This window comes from Salvia hispanica, chromosome 3, assembly GCF_023119035.1.
Source record: "Salvia hispanica cultivar TCC Black 2014 chromosome 3, UniMelb_Shisp_WGS_1.0, whole genome shotgun sequence".
NCBI classification, from domain to species: Eukaryota; Viridiplantae; Streptophyta; class Magnoliopsida; order Lamiales; family Lamiaceae; genus Salvia; species Salvia hispanica.
Window position 1 is genome coordinate 17806413 of NC_062967.1, and position 13822 is coordinate 17820234.

The 13822-nt window shown below is 39.2% G+C and overlaps 3 protein-coding genes across 4 annotated transcripts; 1 reads left to right on the forward strand and 2 right to left on the reverse strand.

The window, feature by feature from the left end:
• Window positions 1–253: 253 nt before the first annotated feature.
• Window positions 254–5508, forward strand: LOC125213950 (small RNA 2'-O-methyltransferase). Its single transcript, XM_048114764.1, has 10 exons — window positions 254–404; window positions 1245–1554; window positions 1993–2082; window positions 2311–2765; window positions 2973–3212; window positions 3354–4228; window positions 4308–4459; window positions 4540–4656; window positions 4735–4872; window positions 4957–5508. The coding sequence occupies exons 2-10, from the start codon at window positions 1276–1278 to the stop codon at window positions 5389–5391; spliced, it is 2781 nt and encodes a 926-aa protein (XP_047970721.1). The 5' UTR covers window positions 254–404; window positions 1245–1275; the 3' UTR covers window positions 5392–5508.
• On the reverse strand, window positions 5509–8278 carry LOC125213951 (putative late blight resistance protein homolog R1B-23). Of its 2 annotated transcripts, none has more exons than XM_048114766.1 (2): window positions 7699–8278; window positions 5509–7005 (listed from the first exon to the last, which is right to left on the reverse strand). In XM_048114766.1, the coding sequence occupies exons 1-2, from the start codon at window positions 8228–8230 to the stop codon at window positions 6980–6982; spliced, it is 558 nt and encodes a 185-aa protein (XP_047970723.1). In that variant the 5' UTR covers window positions 8231–8278; the 3' UTR covers window positions 5509–6979. The 2 variants fall into 2 exon arrangements, with proteins under 2 accessions (XP_047970723.1, XP_047970722.1); XM_048114765.1 differs by having other exon boundaries at window positions 5509–7586.
• Window positions 8279–9978: 1700 nt separating this feature from the next.
• Window positions 9979–11785, reverse strand: LOC125210742. The gene is made up of 2 exons (XM_048110322.1): window positions 11425–11785; window positions 9979–11340 (listed from the first exon to the last, which is right to left on the reverse strand). The coding sequence occupies exons 1-2, from the start codon at window positions 11509–11511 to the stop codon at window positions 10111–10113; spliced, it is 1317 nt and encodes a 438-aa protein (XP_047966279.1). The 5' UTR covers window positions 11512–11785; the 3' UTR covers window positions 9979–10110.
• Window positions 11786–13822: the final 2037 nt, after the last annotated feature.

The following is a 13822-nucleotide window of genomic DNA, read 5'->3' on the forward strand; positions in this document are numbered from 1 at the left end:
ATCGATGAAATATTCTTACTAATAAAATAAATTAGGTACCATAAATATAAGAATTGTCTATAGAATATTTCCATAATTTAATTATTTAGGTACCATAAATGCAAGAATCCAACCGTCTCTAGACTATTTTAGTAATTTATTTTAAAAATTAAATTAAGTTTACGATAAATACAAAAAAGAATAGAAAATGATATAAAAAGTAAAGTCAACAGTGAGTCAAGGATTGAAGAAACGGAAACTGGTTGTGAGAAAATCAGTCATAAACCCAAAACCCACACATTTCCGGCAAATCACAGAATTTTCACCTTTATTCTCTCTCTCTCTCTCTCTCTCACACACACAAAAACATACCTGAGTCTCTTATTTACTTTAGCACAGCTGGTGAAGCAAGCGAAACGACGCAGGTAAACATAGAAGCTTGAATGAGTGAGCATTGTTGATGTTTTATTGATTGACACACTGTTTTATGGTTTGATCGTGAGCTTTTTTTGGAGGTGAAAATAGGGCAAAAATAGCTCTTTTGGGGGGAATCTTCGTGTTCTGAACTAGGAATTTCAACCTAATGTACTGATATTCGATGCTAATCGTCGTTAGTTGCTGTGATTTTCTGGATTGAGTGGAAATGGCGTGTTTTATTTGAAATTTAATCGGTTCTATTGTTAATCTCGGCAGAAAAAGAGGAAGAGAAAAGTAGATTAGGTGCAGTGCTTTTTACCGCTGATTAAGTATTTTCATTTTTGGTTAGCCCTGATTTTGATCGTATACTAGCAAGTTGTGGGGATATTTTGTTTGATTTGCATTATGGAATTTTGATGTGTTGATGTTGATTTTGAAGGATGATTGAATGTCTGATTAATAGTGTTAAATTAATGTTATTGTGTTAGTTTCTGATAGGGATAGTATTGGTAGAAGAATGTAATTTGGCGTGGAACGTGTGGGGATGGTTTTTCAATGTAATTTCACGTCTTAGTTCTCTGCGGAATTAAGTTTTGTTTTGGTTCTTTAATGGAACATCGGCTCTTCTTCATAAGCTGGCATTCTGCCTGAAGATATGGGAGGTCGAGACAATAAAATAAGATAATTTTACTCGTGTTTTTTGCTAAAGGCATGCGATGCTTTTCTTACATGGAACTTGTCTCTGAGTTTCTGCCAAAGTTAAGTGTTGAGTGTATAAGCAATGACATTTTTGTTTCTTTGAGTGATCTTTTTTTTCTTCTCACACTACTCCACCTGTTGTTATATAGGTTGTATCAATTTTTATCTGCTGTTGGGAAAATGATAGAAGCAGGAAAACCCCAAGCTAATCCTTCGAAGATGTCATCATTGTCACCTAAGGCGATCATACACCAAAAGTATGGTGACAAGGCCTCCTACCAGGTTGAAGAAGTTCAAGTTACACCAGAAAATGGATGTCCCGGGCTCGTCATCACACAGAAGGCGCCACCATGTCTTTACCGTTGCACTCTGCATCTTCCGGAAACTACTGTTGTCTCTGATACATTTAAAAGGAAAAAGGAAGCTGAACAATCAGCTGCTGAGAAGGCCATAGAAAAGGTATCTTGTCTTCTTTTCGTAAACTGTCTATTTATATAATTGTTTCTTGAATACGTGGTGAATATAAGTAGTAATTTATAACCTCATGCTTATTTAGTCAACAAGGAGTTGGCTCTGGATAAACTAATCTAGAATCTTACTTTGATCACTTGCATAGTGGAACTAGTATTTACTTCTTTATCTTTTTATGGTAAATCATAATGCAATTGAGCAGTTTGGTTTTACTGAGACGAACTCATCTTAACAAATAGAAAAAGATTCTTATTCTGACTCTTTAGCAATAGACCGAGTAATATTCTTGATGATCTCTTTATAGATTTATTATTATTATTCAGTCTTGCAATTTCCATTTTTGTTGTACTTGTATTAAATCATCTTACCCTGCAATCCACAGTAAAAGCTCTCATTACTCTTGTCAATATAAATTTTGTCCTGCAGCTAGGCCTCCGTCAGAAGGAATATAATCCCACCAAGCAGGAAGCTTGGGATGATTTAGCTGGTCGTGTTGCTTTCCTCTTTGCAAATGAGGTACGTTGTGGTAATGCAGTTTGAAAGTAATAATTTCCCTGTAAAATTGTTTTTGGGGCCAGTAGCTATATCAAGCTTTCAGTGAAATGTGCTGGGAACTGTGCAGAATACTTTTTCTCATTGTTATTTAGAGCTATGTATTTTACTTCACGAATAATTTTACTAAATTATTTTCTTTCATTTTCATCTTTTGCCACTTTATTTCTCATGTCTTTGGGAACTATGAAGTTTCTTTCATTTCCCAATCCACTCAGTAATCACTTCAGAGCAGCTTTGAGAAGAGATGGTCATTTCAATGGTTTCGTTCCAGTTTCAGTAATCGCAGTCTATGATGCAAAGACTACTAGCATATGCAAATTCATAAATCCTGCTGCTGAGATGAATTCGCTGCTGGTGATGTCTCTAGTTTCACGGGCAGCAGCTAAACTGTCTGATTTAGTCATCGTATCTGATGATCAGCTTTCGGTACAGAGGATAAATTTATATTCACCAGAGATTATATCTTCAATAAACCATGAAGTGAGCCTGTTGGAAAGCATTCCACTTGATGTGATACTTATTCCAGTTTCATGTGAGAAAGCTGTTGAACCTTTGAAACTTAACATTTCTGCAACTGGTTATTACCTTGATGTTATTGCCCGTGCACTAAGTTTGCCAGGGGCTTCGGATATTATAATATCCAGGTAAGATATTACTAATGCCTTTTTGATGTCAGATCTTAGTCTTCATAAAATAACAATAATGAATTAGAAGGAATCTGGACCGGAAGTAGAATTCATTATCTCTTGTGAAATACGCCTGACATATGAAAGTGCAAAATTTATGATCAACAAAATTGAGAAATTCTTGCTTTATTCTCAGCAAATATCATCTATTGTATTGCTTTGCAGAACGATCGGTAAAGCTTCATCTGAAATGAGAATATATTCCTCCACTCCAAAACGTCTCTTTGAAAACTTGTCAGAGCCTCAAACCAAACAAGCTAGCCATGTTGAAGGATCTCTAAACATAAGGGCAACTTATTTTGCTGGCCAAGAGATACACGGTGATGCAATTCTGGCTTCTATAGGTTACACATGGAAGTCCACCGATCTTTCACATGAAGCCATTTCACTGTGCTCATATTATAGGTAAAGAAGTAGTGATACACATCACTATTCTTCATTTTTTTCTCAATATTATTTGTTTTATTTTCATGCTGTACAATTCCTTTTATTGCACCTTGGAATTTTTTTGTGTTTAATTTAGTTTTCTTTTTCCTTTTTGCCTAGAAATTTTGTCAGTAAGATACCGAGTGGACCATACAAGGTATCTAGAGATGCAATACTTGCTGCTCAGTTGCCTTTAGCATTCACAACGAAAAGCAATTGGAGAGGTTCATTTCCCAGAGACATACTTTGTGCATTTTGCCGCTCTCACCATCTTTCGGAACCTGTCTTCTCTACTCAAAGTAGCATGCTGGATTCATCAGTAAATTTACCTGGATCCCGCAAAAAGTTGAAAGCAACAGAGTTGAGCGAGAAGGAAAAAAGTGAATTGGGCATTGCTGCTGCACCAACTGGAGCTATTAGTTGTAATATAAAGATATATTCCAAAAATCAAGAACTTCTTTTAGAGTGCTCACCACAAGAATCTTACCGGAAGCAGACGGATGCTGTGCAAAGTGTAGCTTTGAAAGTCCTACGCTGGCTGGACTTATATTTTGAAAAACCAGACTTGTCTGCGGAGGAGTTGGGCTTATTAGCAAAAAAGTTTGATATTCAGTTTACTCAAAACTTCTTTAAGGGATTCTCGCTATGCCACTCTGTGCACAGATCTGGAACCACCATAACTCAAGCTTCCGATACAACTCTTAATAATGTAGAGGGTCAAAATTCGGGCGTAACTCCAGGTAATGGCTGTTTAGCATGCATAAGCTACACAGTCTCATTGTTAGGAGAAGGAGATGGCACTAAAGAATATATTGAAAGCTGCGAAGAGTTTGAGTTTGAAGTCGGTAATCAAGCTGTCTTGCCTCATTTGGAAGCAGCTGTGGAAAAGATGGCTGTTGGCCAGTCAGCATATTTTACAGTGGCGTTGCCTCTCAGTGAGTTGATTTTGGCTGCATCTGGGGATTCTGCGAAAACTCTATCATTATTGTCTCCAAGTACGTTGTAGTTCAAGGCATTAAGACATTTCACGTCTGTGTTCATGTTTTGCATCTGAGATTAATGAAATTGTGGCAGGAAGCTGCAAATTGGAGTACTGTGTTACTTTATTGCAGGTGACTGAACCATTAGAAGATCGAATGGAGCAAGCCCTGTTTAGCCCCCCTCTGTCCAAGCAGCGTGTTGAATTTGCTGTATGCCAAATTAGACAATCTTCTGCAGTTTCTTTGGTATAAACTGCACTTCAGCAAAATGTTTCCATGTAGGTGATGTTTAGGGGCTTGACACTTAATATCCGCTACAATTGCAGGTTGATTTTGGTTGTGGTTCTGGAAGTTTATTGGATTCCTTGCTGTCTTATCCCACATCACTGGAGAAAATTGCTGGTGTTGATCTTTCACATCGAGGTCTTGCAAAAGCAGCAAAGGTGACATTTCACACTTACTTTAGGTTTTACATGCGTCTCTCTCTTCTTCTTTTGACGAATGACATTCCATCATTGCAGTTGGTTCACTCAAAGTTAAACAGTTTATTAGATCCCAATGAGCCGACTAGCGAGATGAAATCTGCAGCTCTGTATTACGGAAACATCACAGAATTTGACCCTCAGCTACATGGATTCGACATTGCAACTTGCTTGGAGGTAACTTGTTTCTCTCTTCTGAACTATGCGATTCACGTCTTTTTGGTTTGGTTAACGTTGTAAAGTGTGATGCATTGTATACAGGTGATTGAACATATGGAGGAAGAAGAAGCATGCTTATTTGGCAATGTAGTGCTGAGCTTGTTCACCCCCAAGATCCTCATCGTCTCCACCCCAAACTACGAGTACAATGTGATCCTCCAGGGATGCACGCCGCACGGCCAAGAAGATGATCTGGATGAAAAGAACCAGGCGCAGGCCACCAAATTCCGAAATCATGATCACAAATTCGAATGGACCAGAGCCCAGTTTCAGCACTGGGCGTCTGAGCTGGCCGCGAAGCACAACTACTCTGTTGAGTTCAGTGGCGTTGGGGGAGCTGCTGATGTGGAGCCCGGGTTTGCGTCCCAGATCGCGATATTTAGGAGAGGGGAAGAGAGTGTGAGCAGCATGGAATGTGGCAGTGAATATGTCCAAATCTGGAAATGGAGTAGAGAGGATGTAGCAGTTAATTGTTGATTCTTAGTCCTACTTTTTGTCTCTTTTGAATGTTCTGTTTATGGAAATTGGTCATTTTTGTTCAGTAACTTGGCAATTTCGTTGCAATTGAAAATTCTACATTATCTAGGTTCTAAATCGATTGAATTCCGATCTTTTTATTCACTACAAAAATAGTATATCTGCATTTTAAACTCTAAACTTTATATCTACAAAAAAGAATGTTCTTCACATACAAAAACTTGAATTTCTATTTATATCCCGATTCCAAATCGAGATCTTTTTGACTATAAACTTTAAAGTTCGGACCTGCCAAGCTCTGCAGTTCTTCGTCGGCCCTCGTGACCAAAACCTCCACACGAAAGGAAAGTTGTTCACCTTGGAACTCAACTTGTTCATCAACTATGTTTTTTGCTGACAGCACCACAGATTGGTTGCAGTAGTATAACTTAATTTTTTGCAGTGTGGGTATGTTTCCAATTTGAAAAGGGATCTCCTCCAACTTTTCCGAGCTATTAAGAAGAAGTTGCTCAAGCCGCGGAAAAATGGAGCTCTCTTGCGTCGTCCAATGCTCCAAAGCACCACAACTCAGTTCTAAGTACTTGAGTGACAAGAACTGGCCTTCAGCTATTTCCCACTTGCCTTCTCTGAAGCATCCTTGGTACAATTTGAGCTTCTCAAGACGGGGTAAGGAACCGATGTTTTCCAACAAGTACTCCCATTCGAACTCACTTTCCATCCAAAGACTCAAAACTCTTGAGGGACTGTGGTAAGGTAAGCTTACAGAGAGAAGCAACCCCTCGAAATTCATAATCACAGTAGATGTTAAGGGATTCCAGTATACACAGACATTCCATATTGCTAAGACCATAATCGATTTGTTCTCTGCCATAATACTTTATTCGAAGTTTCCTCATGTTCGGGATTCTCTTAACCACCTCTTCATCACACTTGAAATTCTTTACTCCCTTGAGCGTGTGCAGATTTTCCATGACATGAACTTGCTCGTCGCTTGGAGGATCCGCGAGCCAGAAACCATCTCCATAGAGCAACTTAACATGCCTTAACTGAGGCATTTTCCAAATTGCAACAGGCGCATTCCACTCATCCCAACAATAAACAATGAACGTATGCAGATTCCAGAAGCGATTAACGGAAGAGTGTAAAGAGGGGAAGCTACGAACTGCATGAATATCAAGGTGCCGCAAGTTAACACATTCAAACACAAGGGCATCCACGCTGCTTCGAGTTAACACATTTAATCTCTTCAGCAATCTAAAATTCCGGCACCACAAGACTTCACCTTGTTCACAGATAATCGAACGAGCATTATATGACATAGATTGCAGTGAATCAATGGCCATCTGCTTTGAACTGTTCCTGAGTATAACAACACGGCGTTGCCTATTTACACCTTCTTGTCCTATCACGTCATAAAACCCATATTTCGAACTTTCTCTTAAGCACAAGTCTCTCATCAAATCATGGATTCTGCACCACTTTATATTTCCCGTAGACCCCAACTTATCAATTTGAATGAGATTTCTATCAACCAAATCCTTCAAGAATCCTTTTGCAACTGTTTCCAAGCTCTTGCCAGTGACTGGTTTTATAAATCCTTCCGAAACCCATAACCTGATAAGTTTAGAGACACGAATTACATTGTCTTCTTCAAACACTCCCATGTATAAAAAACATGGCTTTAAATAGACAGGCAAATGGTTATAGCTCAATTTCAACAATCTCAAGCAATGTTTATCATTCTCCAAATTCACTACCAAAGCTAAGTTCTTCCTTATTGATCCCCAACTTCCCTGAGTCGGCTCCATTTTTCTCAAAAGACCTCCCACAAGAACAATTGACAAAGGAAGTCCTCTGCAATTTGCAACAATTTCCTTTCCAATTTCCACCAGTTCGAGTGGACAACTTTCCTCTCCAAACACAGTCTTGGAGAAGAGCTCCCAGCCTTGAAACTCATCTAGAAACTCCATTTGAAGGTTATAATCCTTGTTGAGTTGAGAACTCAATTGGTCACAAATATCCGACTACCATTCTCATTGTCAGGAAAGAAACGTTGAATCATATCCCACGCATCACTACTCCACATATCATCCAACACAATTAGAAACCTTCTACCGTATAAATATTGATACAGCTCTAATCCTAGTTCATCTTCACTCATTCCACTTTCTTCCCCCTTCCGCGAAAGAAGTTCCCTAAGAATTTTTGTTATGTTGTAACGTGGAGAAATTGTAGCCCAAACACGAATATCAAAATATTCTTTAATAAGTGGTTTTGAATAGACAGCTTTGGCAAGAGTGGTCTTACCATGGCGAGTGGGCCGGCCGCCAACGAGCTTTTCCATGATCCCATTTAAGAGATCTTCCGAGCACACCATGATGCTACTGCCACTTGAAGAAGATGACGTTGAAGAAACAGAGGATGCAGAGATAGGATTCCGCGTATTGATCTCCATCGCTGCTTTCTTGATCAAATCCATTTCTTCAATCGTTTGATGTAGATCTTGATACAAGTTGACACAACTCACTTCTTCACTAGAATCATAGGTGGCTTGATCATTTTCTACTGCGGGTGTACAGAGTTGAACGAGGTGAACAATATAGGATTCGATAATATCTTCAGCTGCATAAGCTGCTTCCATTATTCGCATTTCTAGTGGATCTGCTTCATCTTCATCGTCCAGAGGGGATGCATAGTGTTGAAGAAATTCCTGCAAGAAGGTAAAGAATTGAGTGAGAGATTCAACTTGATTTTTGTCGATACAAATTGGAGGCCATGGATGATTCTCGATATCATCTATGAGATTCATAAGAGACACCAAGGCTGCATAGGCCGCCATGACCAATTGGAAAAAGAGTTTGTTTTTGACAAAAAGTTGAATGGAATTTTGTAGTGGATCCTAAATCTGGCTACAAATATGAACAATCCAACCCCTAAAATCCAGTCATTCCTATATTATTGATGATCCATAGTTTTATTCGTACCTTCCACGAGAATATACACTTTCTGATTGGACACTCATTTTAATGCAAAATTGATAAAATAGAAAAAAGATTGAAAGAAAAAGTAAGTATTGTTATTGGAAAATGAGTAGACGTATTGTTAATGGAGAATGAATCAAAAATTAGAAAGTACTCCCTCCGTCCGCAAATAGGAATTCCTTTTTTTCATTTTAATCTGTTCGCGAATAGGAGTCCCGGTTCACTTTTACCATAAATGATAATAGGGTTCCACATTCCAATAACTCATTTCATTCACATTTCATTTAAAACTAATATATACAAGTGTCGACCATGAATGAGACTCCTAATGGTGGACGGGGGAGTACTACATATTAAAAAGGAAAAAGTCTCGAGTACTATATTTCTTTTATTATTTTTTAATATATTATATTTCTTTTATTATTTTTTAATATATTTATTTGAAACATGATAATTCTAAATTTAAAATAAATGATTAAAATAAAAATCACATAAGTATTTTTTCTTTCAAAAATCACATGTGTTAAACCTAGAGGTGTAAATCGGGTACCCGAACCCGAAATCTCAAAAATATCATACCCAATACCCGACCCGTATGTGAATTCGGGTACTCTAATACCCGATGCGGGTACCGAACGCAACTATTCGGGTAGCCATAAACCCGGAATTATTATACTTAAAATTTATTCTTTTATAATAAATTAAATTGTGGTGAGAATATAAATTATTAAAATCACACAATATTTATACTATTTATTGACTATAATTCTATATTATATAAATGGACATTAGACAAATAGACACTACTTAATTTTAAAATTAATTTTTTTTTGGTATAAATTGAAACATAAAAGAAATTAAAATAATTTTTTAAGACATTAAATGAACATGTAAATAAAATGGAGAAAGCATAACTAATTAATTATATATTTTCAAAAGATAACAAGTAAGAACATAGATAATGCAACATGGACCGTACACGAATGTAAAGAAGAGAGCAAACGGCCAAAAGAGAGCAGCATCAATGGCGTGAAGGAAACTTGAAAAAGTGAAGCACACGAAAAATTTATAAATCTACATGTGATTAAATAAAGTTGCCCTAGATTTACCTATGGGCCATAGGCCCTATACTAAATAAAAATATTTATCACAAATGCATAATTAATCGGGTTTAATCGGGTATTATTTGGATACCCTAATACGGATTTCGGGTACCCTAAACCCGAAAAATAATAACATTAACTAACCAAACCCGTACCCGAACCCATAATTTCGGGTTTCGGGTACCCAAAACCCGTCGGGTATTGGGACTGGGTCGGGAATACCCGAAACCCGCGGATTAAATTTTCAGGCCTAGTTAAACCCTAAAATTATATTCTAGTAATTTAACTTTGAATAAATCAACTAGTACCAATATAGTCACAAACAAAATTAGATTTAAAAAGAAAAAAATGAAAGAAAAAGAAAAAAAAACAATGAATGGAAATTGGGTACAGAGACATATGTAACTACATTCACAAGTAGTACTACTTTTTTATCGTTTGAGAAATTTTGTGCATCAAGGGATCTGCTGTCATCTCTTCAATTTGAAAGTGCCGCCGCTGTGTTGTTCTCTGTTAATAATTTGACTGAAATTATTTGGGAAACTTTCATTATAAACCTTACACACTCAAACTCTCTAACAAAACCAAATTACATTCATTCATGCCAACAAACCACCATCTCTCTCTCCTAACAATCAAGTTTCTCCTTTTTTCTCCAACATACAAATATCTGCTTCAACCACAAGTTTAGAAGAAGATTGATCATCAACACTTTCTGCTGTCTCACCTTCAGCACCAGCTTTATCATCTACTACAATAGAATCATTAACATTACCATCATCACCACTTTGCAAACTCCCTTCCACACAACTTACCTCTCTAGTTTCTACTACTGCTTCAAATCCACCACCAACGCGACCTTCAACGCCTTCCCCAACCTCACACCCATCCTGTTCATCATTCTCCCCTGTTGAATGCGCATTGCTCGCTCCCTCATTTCCAGACTCATTCTCAACAACCTCCTCGTCTACTCGCCCCCCTCGCCTCTCTAGCAACATCAACCTCCTCCTCAGATCACCCAACTCCCCCTCCATCAAGAACAGCCTCTCCTTGAGATTCAAGTTCTCTTCTTCAAGCTGTGCAATGTGAGTGTCCTGATCATCAACCCGATTCTCCAAAACATTGCGATACTCTATCCCACCAGCACTGCCGCTATTTGGATCATAGATCATCTCAAACCTACTCAAATCTTGATCCAACCTCCTCTCCACCTCAACATGCTCCTCCACGTCGCTCTCACTCGAGTCGCTCTCATCTTCCTCCTCGTCTTCATGCCCGAGAGATCTCAGCCTGATCAACCCCTTCATCGAGCCATAACCATCCACCCCCCACTCTTCCTTTGCCATGTTCCCCAAAACCTCGGTGGAAGGGGATAGGATTGGGGTCGGCAACACAGATGGGGTCACCGGAAATGGAGAAACCACCGGTGCTATCCCACCACTTTTCTTCGCTCTAATCAGAAAGGAAGTGGTATTCCTAGGAGCAAATGGGGCAGACCTCCCACCACCACCATCACCACCCACATTCATACTCATATGATTGTTGAACTTCTTTTTCGGGAAAGTTATCCTCGCCCTCACCCGATTCTGATGCTGCAGCTCATTCAATGTCGGAGGGTTATAGTTCCTAAAATTTAAATTCCCGCCACCACTACCACCGATTCCACCTGAGCTAATCAAAGATTGCTGCTGCCGCTGCTGCTCCATCCTCGGTTTATTTACCCTTTTGCCCTTCCAATTGCTCCTAGGACCTAACGACTTATTGAAGGCAGCACGCGGAGGTTTTATGGCGTCGGAGCTCAAATTAGGGTTTTGAAATTGCTGCTGTGGCCCCCACATTCCGTAGCTCCGATTCATCGGAGCCATCTGAGGACGAAAATTAGTCGAATCAGCTTGTTTATAAATTACTGGAAAATTTGCCAAGGGCTTATTGTGGATAAATTTGGTTACCTGAGGATTCATTTGACTTGCATTCAACATAGTTTGATTCATGTTCATCAGCTGCTGCTGGTTCATCATTGTTCCTTTCTCGTTCATTTCAGACGAGATCGGCTCCGCTTTTTCTCACAAAATTACTAGTGAAATGAAGAAGAGCTAAAGACAAAAAAAAGAAATCAGAAACTAGAATCTCGATCGAAATATTAAATCTCCGGCAGAAGTCGAGTAATCCCCCAAAGAAAACAAAGAAGAAAAGAATTAAGAATCGGAAACCCTAGAAAAGAGGAATCACATCCGCGAAGAACTGAAAATCGAAGTTTAAAGAAACGATTAATCGATTTAACGTATCCAAACAAGTAAATCTCGAATAATTAATTTCTCTCTCCACTAAACTTGTTTTTGAAAGCAACCAACAGTCTCAGATCTGTTTGTTTGAAATCAAGGGCTGAGATTAATGCGAAACGTCTATTTCGGGTGGCTGTGAGAGGATTATGGAGTCGGTTAAAGCTTCCCTCTTGAGCATCCGCAGCGGTGACGTCTGTTCGCCGCTGCGAGCTGTCCGTCCGTGCCAGCGGCACGGCGCTGCTCTTAGTTAAGAGCACGTTCGTGCCGCTGAGTAGCCCTACGTGGAGTCTTCTTATTGGCCAACGGCATAGCAGTTGGCAAATTCGAATTTTCTTTAAAAAAAAAAAAATTTCATAAATAATTCAAAATAATACTAAAAAATTAAAAAAAATATTTTTGGATTCCCAAAAAATAGAGCCGTTTATGGACTTTTTTTTGGATTTTTGTGATTTTTGTGATTTTTTTTAATCCCAAAATCATCTATAAATACACAAATTCATCATCCGCTTTTCACATCAAATTATCTCTCATTCATACTTTTTCATACTAAATCATCTACATCTTCCTCTATCACCCAAACTCTCTCTAAAAAATTCAAAAATGGATTTCACCAATCTCATTGCGGAAGCGGAGCGCGAAGAACAAGAAATATTATGAACAATATCGTGCCGCCTATGAAGCCTATGTCGCCGCCAATACCCCCGCCCCTCCTCCTCAACCAACTAGATCAAAATGTCGCTACATCCCTCGTGATCGAGAGGGAGCCCATGAAAGGCTCGTTGCCGACTATTTTTCCGACCAGCCGCGGTATCCAGAAGATTACTTTCGGCGCCGTTTTCGCATGTCAAAACGGTTGTTTATGCGTATTGTCAACACATTGTCCACCCGCGTTGAATACTTTCAAGAAGGTGCAGACGCAACCGGTCGGCAAAGTCTCACGGCGTTGCAAAAGTGTACTTGTGCCATCCGACAACTTGCTACTGGGCAAACGGCTGACCTCTTCGACGAGTATTTGCATGTCGGTGAGTCAACTGGAATCCTATGCCTCAAGAATCTTTGCGACGGCGTTCGTTCTGCTTTCGGCGAGGAATTCCTTCGGGCACCCACCACCGACGATTGTCAACGGTTGCTTCGTCTTCACGAAACAATCCACGGTTTTTCCGGTATGCTAGGCAGCATTGACTGTATGCATTGAAAGTGGAAGAATTGTCCGACTGCTTGGAAGGGGCAACACTTAAGCTGCCACAAAGGTGGCGGCCCAACGCTTATTCTTGAAGCGGTCGCCGACTACCGCCTATGGATTTGGCATGCATATTCCGGTGTTGTCGGATCCAACAACGACTTGAACGTGCTATATTCTTCACCACTCTTCGATGATGTTTTGAATGGTGTAGCACCAGCGATCGACTTTATCGTCAACGGAAATGCATACCACATGAGTTACTATCTCGCCGATGGTATCTACCCAAGGTGGTCGACTTTCGTGAAGTCGTTCAGCAATCCACAAGAGCAAAGACGGATTCTTTTTGTGCAGCGTCAAGAGTCTGCTCGGAAAGACGTCGAAAGAGCTTTTGGTGTCCTTCAAGGCCGATTCAACATTGTGAAGTCCCCTTCTCGGCTTTGGTATGATAAGAATATCGCCGACATCATGTACACGTGTATTATCTTGCACAACATGATTATAGCTGACGAAGGACCGATGGCGGCTAACTTTTACGACGAGGATGAAGCCGGAAGCTCAACCGCGAGGTCTCCCCCACGCCGAGGTGTGCATACGACGGTGAACGAGAGGATCGAAAGAAGACACATAATGCGCGATACAAGAGCCCACACTGAGCTACAAAAAGATCTAATCAATCACATTTGGGCGAAATTCGGCAACGAGTAGTGCGTCTTTTTAATTTTATTGATTTTAATTGTGTAATTTTTAATTTTTAGGATTTTAATTGTGTAATTTTTAATTTTTTTGTAATTTGTAATAGTATTTTGGGTATTTTTAATGCATTTTAATATTGTGGAAATGTTTTTATTTAAATTGAATAATAGAATGGTGGGACTCTTGAGC